The sequence below is a fragment of the Colobus angolensis genome, unplaced genomic scaffold (genome assembly GCF_000951035.1).
Source record: "Colobus angolensis palliatus isolate OR3802 unplaced genomic scaffold, Cang.pa_1.0 Scaffold125, whole genome shotgun sequence".
NCBI lineage: Eukaryota > Metazoa > Chordata > Mammalia > Primates > Cercopithecidae > Colobus > Colobus angolensis.
Genome location: NW_012113697.1, coordinates 6,238,884 through 6,251,936, shown reverse-complemented (window position 1 = coordinate 6,251,936; position 13,053 = coordinate 6,238,884). Strand labels below are relative to the sequence as shown.

The 13,053-nt window shown below is 42.3% G+C and overlaps 1 protein-coding gene across 1 annotated transcript in view; it reads left to right on the top strand.

Moving 5' to 3' along the window:
• Positions 1-13,053, top strand: part of LOC105505458 (ubiquitin carboxyl-terminal hydrolase 43) — a 189,244-nt gene that overhangs the window by 139,323 nt on the left and 36,868 nt on the right. The window contains exons 3-5 of the mRNA XM_011933293.1: positions 1,324-1,459; positions 5,290-5,401; positions 11,527-11,630. Coding sequence (XP_011788683.1) covers positions 1,324-1,459; positions 5,290-5,401; positions 11,527-11,630 — 352 coding nt within the window. The remainder of the gene's footprint in view (positions 1-1,323; positions 1,460-5,289; positions 5,402-11,526; positions 11,631-13,053) is intronic.

The window sequence follows — 13,053 nt, the reverse complement described above, 5'->3', positions numbered from 1 at the left end:
ATATATATATTTGAGATGGTTTCTCACTCTGTCACCCAGGCTGTAGTACAGTGGCATGATCTCAGCTCATTGTAACCTCCGCCTCCCGGGTTCAAGTGATTCTCCTGCCTCAGCCTCCCAAGTAGCTGGGACTACAGATGCTTGCCACCACGCTCGGCTAATTTTTGTACTTTTAGTAGAGACGGAGTTTCACCGTGTTGGCCAGGCTGGTCTCAAACTCCTAACCTCAGATGATCCACCTGCCTCGGCCTCCAAAAGTGCTGGGATTATAGGCATGAGCCACCACGCCCAGCCTGAAGGCCCATATTTAAAGGACCCTATGCCAGTGTTACATTATACCCCAGATTATTCCTATGCCCTGGCCCCATGTTTTAGCCGGCCTAGGTAGCAGGCTATAGGAACTGGATGTTCGCAGTTCTCTGAGTTAACAGGGAGACGCTGGGCATTGGAATCTAGAACAAGACATTAACTGACACTGACTATGTTACAACCCAGTCAAACAAGGTCTCCTGTCAAATTCAATCATGGTGGACACATCTTTTCCTTGAAAGTCAACAGTTCAGAACTGAGATGCAAATGGAGGATAGTCCAATTCCTCTACTTCCTCATTGGTAAAGATGCTCACCCGTCTCTCTATACTTCTTTTGTTGGCTTTCTAAGAGAGTGGATACCCTGGGGCTCTGTAATGAAGTCATAAAAGCGACCAAAATTATTTTGGAGTATTTTTCATGTGCCTTGAAAAATATTAGTTAAATTCTTGTTCCTGTTTTAAAACTATAGGGTGATGACCGGGCACAGTGGCTCACGCCGGAAATCCCAATACTTTGGGAGGTCAAGGCAGGAGGATCACTTAAGGTCAGGAGTTGAAGACCAGCCTGGCCAACATGGTGAAACCCCATCTCTACTAAAAATACAAAAAAATTAGCTGGGCGTGGTGGCGCACATCCACAATCCCAGCTACTGGAGAGGCTGAGACAGGAGAATCACTTGAACCTGGAAGGCAGAGTTTGCAGTGAGCCGAGATTGCACCACTGCACTCCAGCCTGGGGGACAGAGCGAGACTCTGTCTCAAACAAACAAACAAAAAACTATTGGGTGAACACAATTGCAAATTCCCTACCATATTCTTGATGTTCGTATGCCAAGTGTCAGATGGCACAAATGCCATGAACCTCATTATCTTGTCCCCTAAAACCCTCTAGTGGCCCCCCACTGGTGGTTAATAGATGCTCAAAGAGAAAGAGGGACTAGAGAAGCTAAGGCTCTGACCCAGGAAAGCAGCTCCTTTAGGAATATGAACGAATGTCATTCTCTCTCCTCCAGCTCATCCACTGGGTCTGTCGGTCTCCCCACGCCTGGCAGCCCGTGAGGGCCAGCGATTCTCCCTCTCTCTCCACAGTGAGAGCAAGGTGCTAATCCTCTTCTGTAACTTGGTGGGGTCAGGGCAGCAGGCTAGCAGGTATGTTTCACTTTATTCTTTTTTCATGTGGTGTCTGGGATTTATAGACCTGTGCTTGGGAGCCTGTCTAGAGTAAAATTAAATATTTATTCCCAAGGTTAATCAAGTAGGAGCCAGAAGTAGGGTCCTTTCTGACTAAGAGGATTAGAAATACCTGCCTTAAGCGTTTGGCTCACACTGTCATTCCTAACCGTCAGACATCAGAGGCCTTCCTATTAATCGGAGGAACAATTTTTACTGCCCTCACCACTATTATTCTATATTGTAATACCTAGGCGGTGCAGTGCTAAAAGAAACTGGCTATAAGAGGTGATAATTTGGTTGTCTGTCCAGAAAACCAAGAACTGGAAAGTGATTGGCAGTAAGGAAAGGGTTCAGGAAATTGATGGGTTATATAACAAATATACAAAAACAGATAGCTTTCTTACATAGCCCCAGTAAAGTGTCTAAAAGACAGAATTGCATTAAGATATATTTAGATGGATAAAATGTTTCTAAAATGTATCTTGAATAAGAAACTGGTAAAAACAAAATGATAGATTATGCTAATAATTAAAATATTATTTAACTCAGCTTGTAAAAATCAATTAGCCCAGCCTGACTTATTGAGTAATTCATTAACTCTCTAGTAATATGAAATATGTCATTTGTGTCATACAATAAATACTTATAGACAGGTGGCCTATTCTGTTTGATTTAATTGTATATTCTTCTACCTGTATTACAATATTTTAATAATTTCAGAATTATGGTATATTTCATATTACTAGAGAGTGAATGAATTATTCAAAGGTAAGGCTGGACTAATTGGACTAATTGATTTCATTGTTTCTTTTTATTTTAAATAGTCAACTTTTAACTCCTGCTATGGATTCACATGTATAGATTTCAGGTTGACTAGAGAGGTAACTCTAGAAAAGGAAGCCATAATATAACTTAAAGATGGCCGAGGTGGGTGGATCACGAGGTCAGGAGTTCTAGACCAGCCTGGCTAACACAGTGAAACTCTGTCTCTACTAAAAATACAAAAAATTAGCCAGGGGTGGTGGCGTGCACCTGTAGTTCCAGCTACTTGGGAGGCTGTGGCAGGAGAATCACTTGAACCCAGGAGGCAGATATTGCAGTCGGCTGAGATCGCACCACTGCACTCCAGCCTGGGCAACAGAGGAATACTCTGTCTCAAAAAAAAAAAAAAAAAAAAAAAAAAAATTAATAAATAAAAAAATAAATTAAAAAAACAAAGACAACATGGGAGAATATTTATGTCCTTGAGTGGGGGCTAGTTTAACATGAAAGTCAGGAGGCTGTAAAGGAAAAGGCTGATATTTCAAATATTTTTAAAAATTTAAACTAAAAGCAAATTTGAAAGGCAAAGGGCAAATGAGGAAAGATATTTATGTCATGTGAGAGGCGAAGGATTTATGTCCATCCTATGAATCCCAGCTCTCGAAAATTAAGGAGATAAATACCCTTGGTGAAATGAACCACAGAGCTTAACATTAGTTCACAGAAGAAATACAAGCATAGGTTAAAATATTCAGCATCAGCCTGGCACAGTGGCTCACGCCTGTAATCCCAGCACTTTGGAAGGCCGAGGCTGAGGTTGGGAGTTGGAGACCAGCCTGACAAATGGAGAAACCCTGTCTCTACTAAAAATATAAAATTAGCCAGGTGTGGTGGTGCACTCCTGTAATCCCAGCTACTCGGGAGGCTGAGGCAGGAGAATGGCTTAAACCCAGGAGGCAGAGGTTGTGGTGAGCTGAGATTGTGCCACTGCACTCCAGCCTGGGCGACAAGAGCAAAACTCCGTCTCCAAAAAAAAAAAAAAAAAAAAATTCAGCATCATTTGTAGTAGAAGAAATTCTGGTTGCAATAACAAAATACTATTCTTAATCTTTTAGATTGTTAAATAATTTTTAGAAATTGATAATGCTCATTCTGGGCTGGGGTCTGGGAAATCAGGTAAATTGGTATGGCTTTTTCAGAGGATAATTTGGGAAGAAAGAGCTTTAGTCTTGCCTTTCTACTTCTGGAACTTTACCCTAAGGGAATAATTGTGCACTCAAAGGTTATGTTCAAGGTTATATCTAGTTCCTGCGATAAGCAAGCATTGTTTAAATAAAAACTTGGAACACCGCACAGTACAGGATGGATTAAGTAAACTGATCTGTCCACACAACAATGGACGCACAGTGCCCTTGCCTGTCCAGACAGATCACCTCATACTTGTGCTCTGCTTTAGCCAATTTTATTTAACAGTTTCACATTCTTACCTCACTGGGTCTTCACACAGGCTGCAGCGAGGCTAGGAAGCAGTGAGTAGCTAGTGATTCATCCAGGAGTACCCACAGCAGAGTTAGGCCCCACAGGTGCAGCCTCACCTAGCATCCTGTACACCGTGAGCTCACTGCTGTGTGCTTACTATGTTGGGACATGGATACCGTCCCCAGTGAGGAGAATGTTCCCGATACCCCAAACCAACGGTTGTGTCATCTGGACTTATGTCTCTGCCTTGCCTTCCCCTGGCTCCAAGGTTCTCTTACTCTACTCCCTGCTGTGGAGAAGAGACTTTGCCAGCTGTCTGGTCATTTGGAGTAATCTGTTTACATAGCAGTATCTCTCTGGCTTTGTATCACTGGGCCTCTGTTTACATTGCAGTGTCTCCATTTGTTACAAGGTTCTCTGATCGGCAATTTTGGATTGTGTTTAGCTTTAAAAACCGTTTACATTATTTTTAATTGACACATAATTATACGTATTTATGGGGTACAGAGTGATATTTTGATACATGTATATAGTGTGTAATGATCAAATCAGGATAATTGGCAGAGCCATCACCTCAAACATTTATCATTTCATGTTGGGAAGATTCAAAATCCTATCCTCTAGCTGTTGAAAACATACAATAAATTATTGTGAACAATAGTCACTCTGTACTGCTGTAGAACACTAGAGCTTACTTCTCCTACAGCTATAATTTTTATTCATTACCTAACCTTTTCCTAGCTCCCACCAGCCCCTCCCAGCCTCTAGTAGAACTACTATTCTACTCTACTTCTATGACATTAACTTTTTTAGATTCCACACGCGTGAGTACATGCAGTATTTATCTTTCTGTGCCTAACTTATTTCACTTAACATAATGTCCTCCAGCCTCATCCATCTTGCCGCAAACAACAGGATTTCATTCCTTTTTCATGGGTGCATAGTATTCCATTATGTATATAGATTACGTTTCCTTTTTCATTTCTTTTCCATTCATCCACTGATGTACACTTAGGTTGATTTGGAATCTTGGCTATTGTGAACAGCCCTGCAATAAACACAGGAGTGCACAATCTTTCCTTTGGGTAAATACCCAGTAGTGGGATGGCTGGGTCATATGGTGGTTCTATTTTTAGTTTTTTGAAGAACATCCATGCTGTTCTCCATGGTGTCTCCTTTCCCACCAAGAGTGTATAAGAGTTCCCTTTTCTCCATATCCTCACCAGCATTTGTTATTTCTTGTCTTTTTGATGATAGCCATCCTAACTGGGGTAGGATGATATCTCACTGGTGTTTTGACTTGCATTTCCCTGATAATTAGTAACGTTGAGCATTTTTTCATATGCCTGTTGGCTACGTGTGTCTTTTTGAGAAACGTCTCTTCAGATTCTTTGCCCATTTTCAAATGGGGTTCTTTTTTTTTTTGCTGTTGAGTTTTTGTGCTTGGCTGTTAACTCGTCACTTATCCTATTGAGAGGAAGCCAGGGGTAGAACAACCACTCATGACTGGTGGATGTTGCTGGTTTTTCCTTTGCTGGGATAACCTGATTTCCTTGGATTTTCAGGTTTGGGCCGCCCTTCCTGATAAGGGAAGATAGAGCTGTTTCCTGGGTCCAGCTCCAGCAGTCTATCCTCAGCAAGGTCCGCCATCTGATGAAGAGTGAGGCCCCTGTACAGGTCAGTGGTGTGTGTGTGTGTGTGTGTGTGCGCGTGCATGCGTGTGTGAGTGTGGGTGTGTGTATTGGGAGGGTTGGAATTTAGAGTAGCTCAGGAGAGGAGAATTTGCTGTTAAAGAGTGCTCATACTGTTTTATAAAATGACTTAGATTTGTGTGCAAGTAGAAGTAACCATCTTATAGTCCATAGTGTTTTACTTTTGTGCCATTATAAAATACCTTTCAGGGACAGAGCTTTTTCTTATTAAATCTTTCAAAACACCATTGGGAAAATGGCATTTACATTACAAAAGTTTTTTTTTTCACATTTTCCATCACTCACTAAGCATTTACATTATTATTCCCAATTTTGTATGTTTATGGCTTACCATAGTTTTTCCTAGAAGATAGCCTATTGTAATAAATTGCAACTGTATGTTTAAATCAACAATTTCAAAGGACTTGAGACAGAATTTCTGTGGAAAATTAAAATGAATGATTATGTCCAAATATGAAAATCTAGATGTTAAAATAATTTTGTCCAGATTTTTTAAAAACTAAGATAACTCAAAGGAAAACAACATTTGCCTTGTTTATGTATTCTCAGATTGATAGTTTCCAAACAAAAACAGAATGTTTAAGAACTATTGATTGTTTTTTTTTTAGCTCCTGTAATATCAGAAACTATTCTGATGGTTGCTTGAAGATGTTGAAATTTTTAGGGACAGGTCAGTTATGTCAGATTCCTGTTTTCCCCTAACTATTCCCATAGTAAAAGCTTTTTATTCAGAGCACACACTGATCTTATCTCAGAGATAATTCCTCATAATTCATGCTCCTTCCTGCTCAGCAAAAGCCATATGTTTGATTTAGGATTTATACCAAATAACACTTTGTTAAAAACCTTCACTACATTTGTCCCAACTTTTATCTCTGAAGGATTTTGTTCAATGTACTGTAGAGCAGATCCACCAAAGGGCCCAAATTAGAAACTCCTCTGCAAGTAGGTCAGTCTATCCAGTGAGAGCTTTACCTTCTCCCAAACCTTATGCTACTGATTATTGCAATACATGAAACCATTTTCATGTGAGCATTTAACTCCGCTGTCCTTACTCTTACCTGCTCACACACTGTACTTTTTTTTTTTTGAGATGGAGTCTCACTCCATCACTAGGCTGGAGTACAGTGGTGTGATCTTGGCTGACTGCAACTTCCGCCTCCCAGGTTCAAGCGATTATCCTGCCTCAGCCTCCCAAGTAGCTAGGACTACAGGCGAGCGCCACCACCCCCAGCTAATTTTTGTATATTTAGTAGAGATGGGATTTCACCATGTTGGCCAGGATGGTCTCAATCTCTTGACCTCGTGATCCTTCCTCCTCAGCCTCCCAAAGTGCTGGGATTATAGGTGTGAGCCACCATGCCCGGCCACACCTGTACTTTTGCCTCCATACCTTTGCAGTCATTTCAGCTTTATTTTGTTTTTGAGACAGGCTCTCACTCTGACACCCAGGCTGGAGTGCAGTGGTGTGGTAATGGCTCACTGCATCTTTGACCTCCCAGGCTCAAGTGATCCTCCCGCCTCTGCATCCTGAGTAGCTGGGACTACAGGTGTGTGTCACCGCACCCAGCTAATTTTTTTGTTGTTGTTGTTAGAGACATTTCACCATTTTGCCTGGGGTGGTCTCGAACTCCTGGGCTCAGTCGATCCATCCGCCTAAGCCTCCCAAAGTGTTGGGATTATAGGTATGAGCCACTGTGCCTGGCCCAATTTCAATTTCAGAAATGGATCAAGCAATCAATGGGGCCAGCAAAATCCTAATACAGGCGACCTTTGACTTAGCTGCAGCTGCTTTCCCACAGTTTCACAGGTAAATGTATGGTCAGACATGATTTTCTGTAGGAGTAATGTGTTCTAGATAGGTTATGAGGCTTCCAGCGTAGCCTACCCGTTTAACCCATAATTCTTTTAATACTATATTAAATACTGGTTCAAATATAGTCATTTGAAGACAATATATTCAGGAGTCTCAACATTGAGCTGAAGAGATTAAACATATGTGTACTGAAAGTTTGGACACGAGCCTCCCTAGCCAAGAATAGAGAATGGGAAAGTTTCTTACAAAAATGACCAATTTACTGGATAGGATTAATTTGCATGTGTTATGAAAAAAATAAGAGCCGTCATTGCCAATTTTTTTTTTTTTTAAAGAGATAGAGTCCCACTCTGTTGGCCAGGCTGGAGTGTGGTGGTGTGATCGTAGCTCACTGCAGCCTTGTACTCCTGGGCTCAAGTGATCCTCCCACCTCATCCTTCCAAGCAGCTGGGACTACAAGCACCTGCCGTCATGCCTGGTTAATTATTTTAAATTTTTTGCAGAGATGGGGTCTCATTGTGTTGCCCAGGTTGGTCTCGAACTCCTGGCCTCAAGAAGTCCTCCCACATTGGCCTCCCAAAGTGCTGGGGTTACAGGCATGAGCCACCATGCCTGGCTACCCAAACATTTTTATGGTATTTTGTAAACGGGGGCGTGTGAGGCCAGCACTATTTGTGTGCAGGCCGAGTAGGCTGCCTCTATGCAGATGTTGGTGCTGTGATGATGGCTAGCCGTTACTATCCAAACAGCAAGGCTCCATTAGGGGCGGAGGAAAAAGAGTTTTTCCCCCCAGATTTAAGTTAACATTCTCCTTAGGGAGAACACCTTTCCGTGGCCAACCCTCAATCGTAGCCCCTGAAGTCATCGTACTTCCAGATGTTGATTTCCTCTTTGTTGAAGCCGTAGATGAACTAGAACATGGTTAGAGTTTGGCTAGACGTACGAGCTCCCTGCCCTTCACACTCAAGACCCCCTGCAGCCCAGTTCCAGTTTACCCACCAGCCTTGTGGCCGATGCTCCTTGTACACATCAGCTCCCACAGTCAGAGGGGTCGGCTCACAGCTCTCTGCATCTGTTTCAGGTCATTCTGTCTTACCATGTGTCGTTCCTCTTTCCTGGAATTATGACGCTTCTCTCTTGTTTTCCTCTAATTCAACCTGTCTTTCCTCCACGGTTTTTAAGAAAACACATCTGCCTTTTACCTTTGTCAGAGTTTGGAAGAAAATTTTATTTTATTTCTGGTTGTCAAGATCATCAGTGACAAATGTAAGCATCTGTTTCTTTTATTTGAATGAAGACCCTGTTGATTTTTTAAAAAAATTTTGGTAAAAGATATATACTTTTATTTGTTTTAACCACTCATAAGTGTATATTAATTACATTTACAACGTTGTATCGCCATCACTACTACGTAGATCCCCAATTTTTTCATCATCAACAAAAACTTTATTAAACATTATACCGATCAAAACAAAAACTTTATACCTATTAAAAAACAAAAACGTTGGCTGGGCGTGGTGGCTCACGCCTATGCTCCCAGCACTTTAGAAGGCCGAGGCAGATGGATCACCTGAGGTCAGGAGTTCGAGATCAGCCTGACCAACACGGTGAAACCCCATCTCTACTAAAAATACAAAAATAGCCAGGTGTGGTGGTGGGCACCTGTAATCCCAGCTACTCGGGAGGCTGAGGCAGGAGAATCACTTGAACCAGGGAGGTGGAGGTTGTAGTGAGCCGAGATCGCACCACTGTACTCCAGCCTGGTGACAGAGTGAGACTCTGCCTCAAAAAAAAAAAAAAATAGCTATCACCTACAAAGCATCTTCAACATGCCAGCCATGTTCCTAATCATTTATATACACAGCTACTTTTGAGTATTCTTACTCCTCCTTACCACCACTGGAGGTATAGGCACCATTATTACCCTGATTTTATAAATGAAAGAATTAAAGCAGAAGGATGAAGTTATCTGTCCAAAGTCCCAGAGCAGCAAGTCTCAAAAACAAACAAACAAACAAACAAAACTTTGTACCTATTAAACAACAATTCCCCATTTTCTCCTCTCCCTAGCTCCTTGTAACTACCATTCCACTTTCCATCTGTATGAGTTTTTCTGTTTTAGGCACCTTATATAACTAGAATAATATAATATTTATCTTTTTACATCTGACTCATTTCACTAAATGTCATGTTTTCAAAGGTCATCCATGTTGTAGCATATCTCAGAATTTCCTTCATTTTTTTTTTCTTTTTTTGAGATGGTGTTTCACTCTTGTTGCCCAGGCTGGAGTGCAATGGCATGATTTCAGCTCACTGCAACCTCCACCTCCCAGATTCAAGTGATTCTCCTGCCTCAGCCTCCTGAGTAGCTGGGATTACAGGCATGCACCACAACACCCGGCTAATTTTTTTGTATTTTTAGTAGAGACGGGGTTTCTCCATGTTCTTCAGGCTGATCTCAAACTCCTGACCTCAGGTGATCCACCTGCCTCAGCCGCCCAAAGTGCTGGGATTACAGGCGTGAGCCACCGCGCTGGGCTGCCTTCATTTTTAAGGCTAAATAATATTCTGTTGTGTATATATCCCACATTTTGTTTATCTGTCCATTGTTGGTGGACACTTGGGTTATTTCTTTCTTTTGACTTGTGAATCATACTGCCATGAACATTGGTGTATAAATATCTGTTGAAGCCCCTCCTTGCGACTCTTAGATATACACCTGAGAGAATTGAAGGTTATATGGTAGTTGAACATTTAACCTTTTGAGAAACTGCTGAACTGTTTTCTACAGCAGCGGTACCATCCATTTTACATTCCCACCAGCAATGCATAAGGGTTCCATTTCTCCAAATTCTTGCCAATGCTTGTTATTTTCCATTAAAAAAAAAAGTAGGCCAGGTGCGGTGGCTCACGCCTGTAATCCCAGCCCTTTGGGAGGCTGAGGTGGGTGAGGTCAGGAGATGGAGACCATCCTGGCTAATATGGTGAAACCCTGTCTCTACGAAAAATACAAAAAAAAAAAATTAGCCGGGCATGGTGGCGGGCGCCTGTAGTCCCAGCTACTCGGGAGGCTGAGGCAGGAGAATGGCGTGAACCCGGGAGGCGGAGCTTGCAGTGAGCTGAGATTGCGCCACTGCACTCCAGCCTGGGCGACAGTGTGAGACTCTGTCTCAAAAAAAAAAAAACACCACCACCACCACCAACAAAAACATTTAGTTGTAGGCTGGGCGCGGTGGCTCACGCCTGCAATCCCAGCACTTTGGGATGCTGAGGTGGGCAGATCACCTGAGGTCAGATGTTGAGAGCAGCCTGGCCAACATGATGAAACCCCTTCTCTACTAAAAATACAAAAATTAGCCAGGCGTGGTGGCGGGCGCCTGTAATTCCAGCTGCTCAGGAGGCCGAGGCAGGAGAATCACTTGACCTCGGGAGGCGGAGGTTGTAGTGAGCCAAGATTGCGCCACCGCACTCCAGCCTGGGCGACAGAGTGAGACTTCAGTGTCTCAAAAAAAAATTTAATTATAGCCATCCCAGTGGGTGTGAAGTGGTGCCTCAACATGGTCTTGATTTGCATTTCTCTAATGACTAAAGATGTTGCTGATCTTTTCATGGGCGTCTTGGCCGTCTGTACCTCTTTGGAGAAGTAGCTACTCAAATGTTTGCCCATTTTTTAAATTGAGTTGTTCATTGCATTGAATTGTTAAGAGGCATCTTCCATTAAATATGTCATTGTAAGCCTCATTTCAATTTCAGAAAAGTTCGAATATAATAAACACATATCTTAGAATCATAACTAAGGTGCTATCTCTTTATGTGGCTTATTTAAAAATGTGTAAATATTTACTTTGCCTGTAAAATATACATGAACTGGCTTTTAGAAAATTGCCTCATTGTGGGGATGATAATCATCTTCATAAAGTTAGGTTAAGTTACCTATTAAAAATTAATTAACATGATTGATTTATGTTCCGTGAAATGTACCCATATATGCTCCAGTTAAGCATTCGCTATTTAAACACACCATGTTCATTTTTGGGGGGAAGGTTTAATGTATTAAACACAGTATTAGATCACTGCGTTACAAGGTATAGTGTGAATCTTTGAAAAAAATGAAGCTTTTGTCTCTTAATTTTGAATTCTAATTATTACAGGAATATTCAAAATACACTATGGAAAATAATGATTATATTTTTAAATGTATGCGCCACTTTAGATTCTAATTTAAATCAATATAGGGGCTACATAATGACTTACGTCTGTTTTTGTCTTGGCAGAACCTGGGGTCTCTGTTCTCCATTCGCGTTGTGGGACTCTCTGTGGCCTGCAGCTATTTGTCTCCGAAGGACAGTCGGCCCCTCTGTCACTGGGCAGTTGACAGGTAAGGGGGAAGGTCCAGGTTCAGTAAGTTAATGAACCCTATCTTGTTTTACTAGAGTCCTTTGAGGGTATGTGTCAATGAGATTGCTCGTAGCGTTCGTTATTCTTGATCACTTACCTCTCTAGTACCAGCCACTATTTTAGATCACTGGGCATATTCTGTGCTCTGAACTCTTATGTCAGGAGAGGCACTATTATGTCCACTTCAAAGATACGGAGGACACCAGTGTTCTCAGAGATTAGTTAACTTGATCACACTTAAACAGCTAGTTAACAGGCAAGTCCAAATTTGAACCCAGATTGATCTAACTAAAACCCAAATTCGGCAGGGCATGGTGGTTCACGCCTGTAATCCCAGCACCTTCGGAGGCTGAGGTGGGTGGATTGCCTGGGATCAGAATTTGGAGACCAGTCTGGCCCACATGGTGAAACCCCATCTCTACTAAAAATACAAAAAAATTAGCCGGGCATGGTAGCACACGCCTATAATCCTAGCTACTCAGGAGGCTGAGGCAGGGGAGTTGGAGTTGCCTAAACCCAGGAGTTGGAGGTTGCAGTGAACTGAGATCGCACCACTACACTCCAGCCTGGGTGACAGAGCAAGACTCAATCTCAAAAAACCAAAACCAAAACCGAAAAAAACCAGAACACCAAATTCGTTCAATCCGGTCGTACGTGAAGATTCTACAGCTGATTCATTGGTCCTAAACTGTAAGAGATTGTGGACTGTGCCTGAGGCTTAAAGCCAGTGTGGCTGTGTCTCTGGTTGCTACCGTGATAGCCTTCTGGTGCGTGTGGCCTTGCAAAACAGTCCCCAGGTCGTTGCAGCATCTATGGGCAGTTCTGTTCTATAAATGAATCGTCTGGCACTTCTCTTTATTTTTCCATAGACCCCAGGTTCTCAGTAAGGTCCTCTGATTTCCTGACTTGGTCAGCCAAATTCAGCCTGACTGAGATGGGCCTCTCCCCTTCTAAAGAGACCAGGAACCAGGGTAGCGGGTGAGCCAGAAGGTTCTGTGACCTACACCCCATCCACATCCTCCTTGGCTGACACATGCTTTTGCTTTACAGAGTTAGGGAGGCAGGAGAAGGATCATCAAGGGCCTGCTTGGGTCTTCCAGGGAGAGGGAGCCCCAGGAAGAGGAACCCCCTTCCCACACTCAGTCTTGGAGATAAGAACCGTGCCACCCAAAGTGGTTCTGTAGACTGCCAGCCTATGAACTGACTGTCACCAGCCCATGACAAGAACTTGAGAGGAAGCACTTAGGAATGTTAAAGCAATATGACAGAGTAATCTATAATATGGTGGATAAGATAATTTCTTTTAAAAATGGAACTTATATTTTGTATGCCTTTCCTCACCCCCCATTACTTTTTTATATTTATTTATTTATTTATTTTTGAGACGGAGTCTCCCTTTGTCT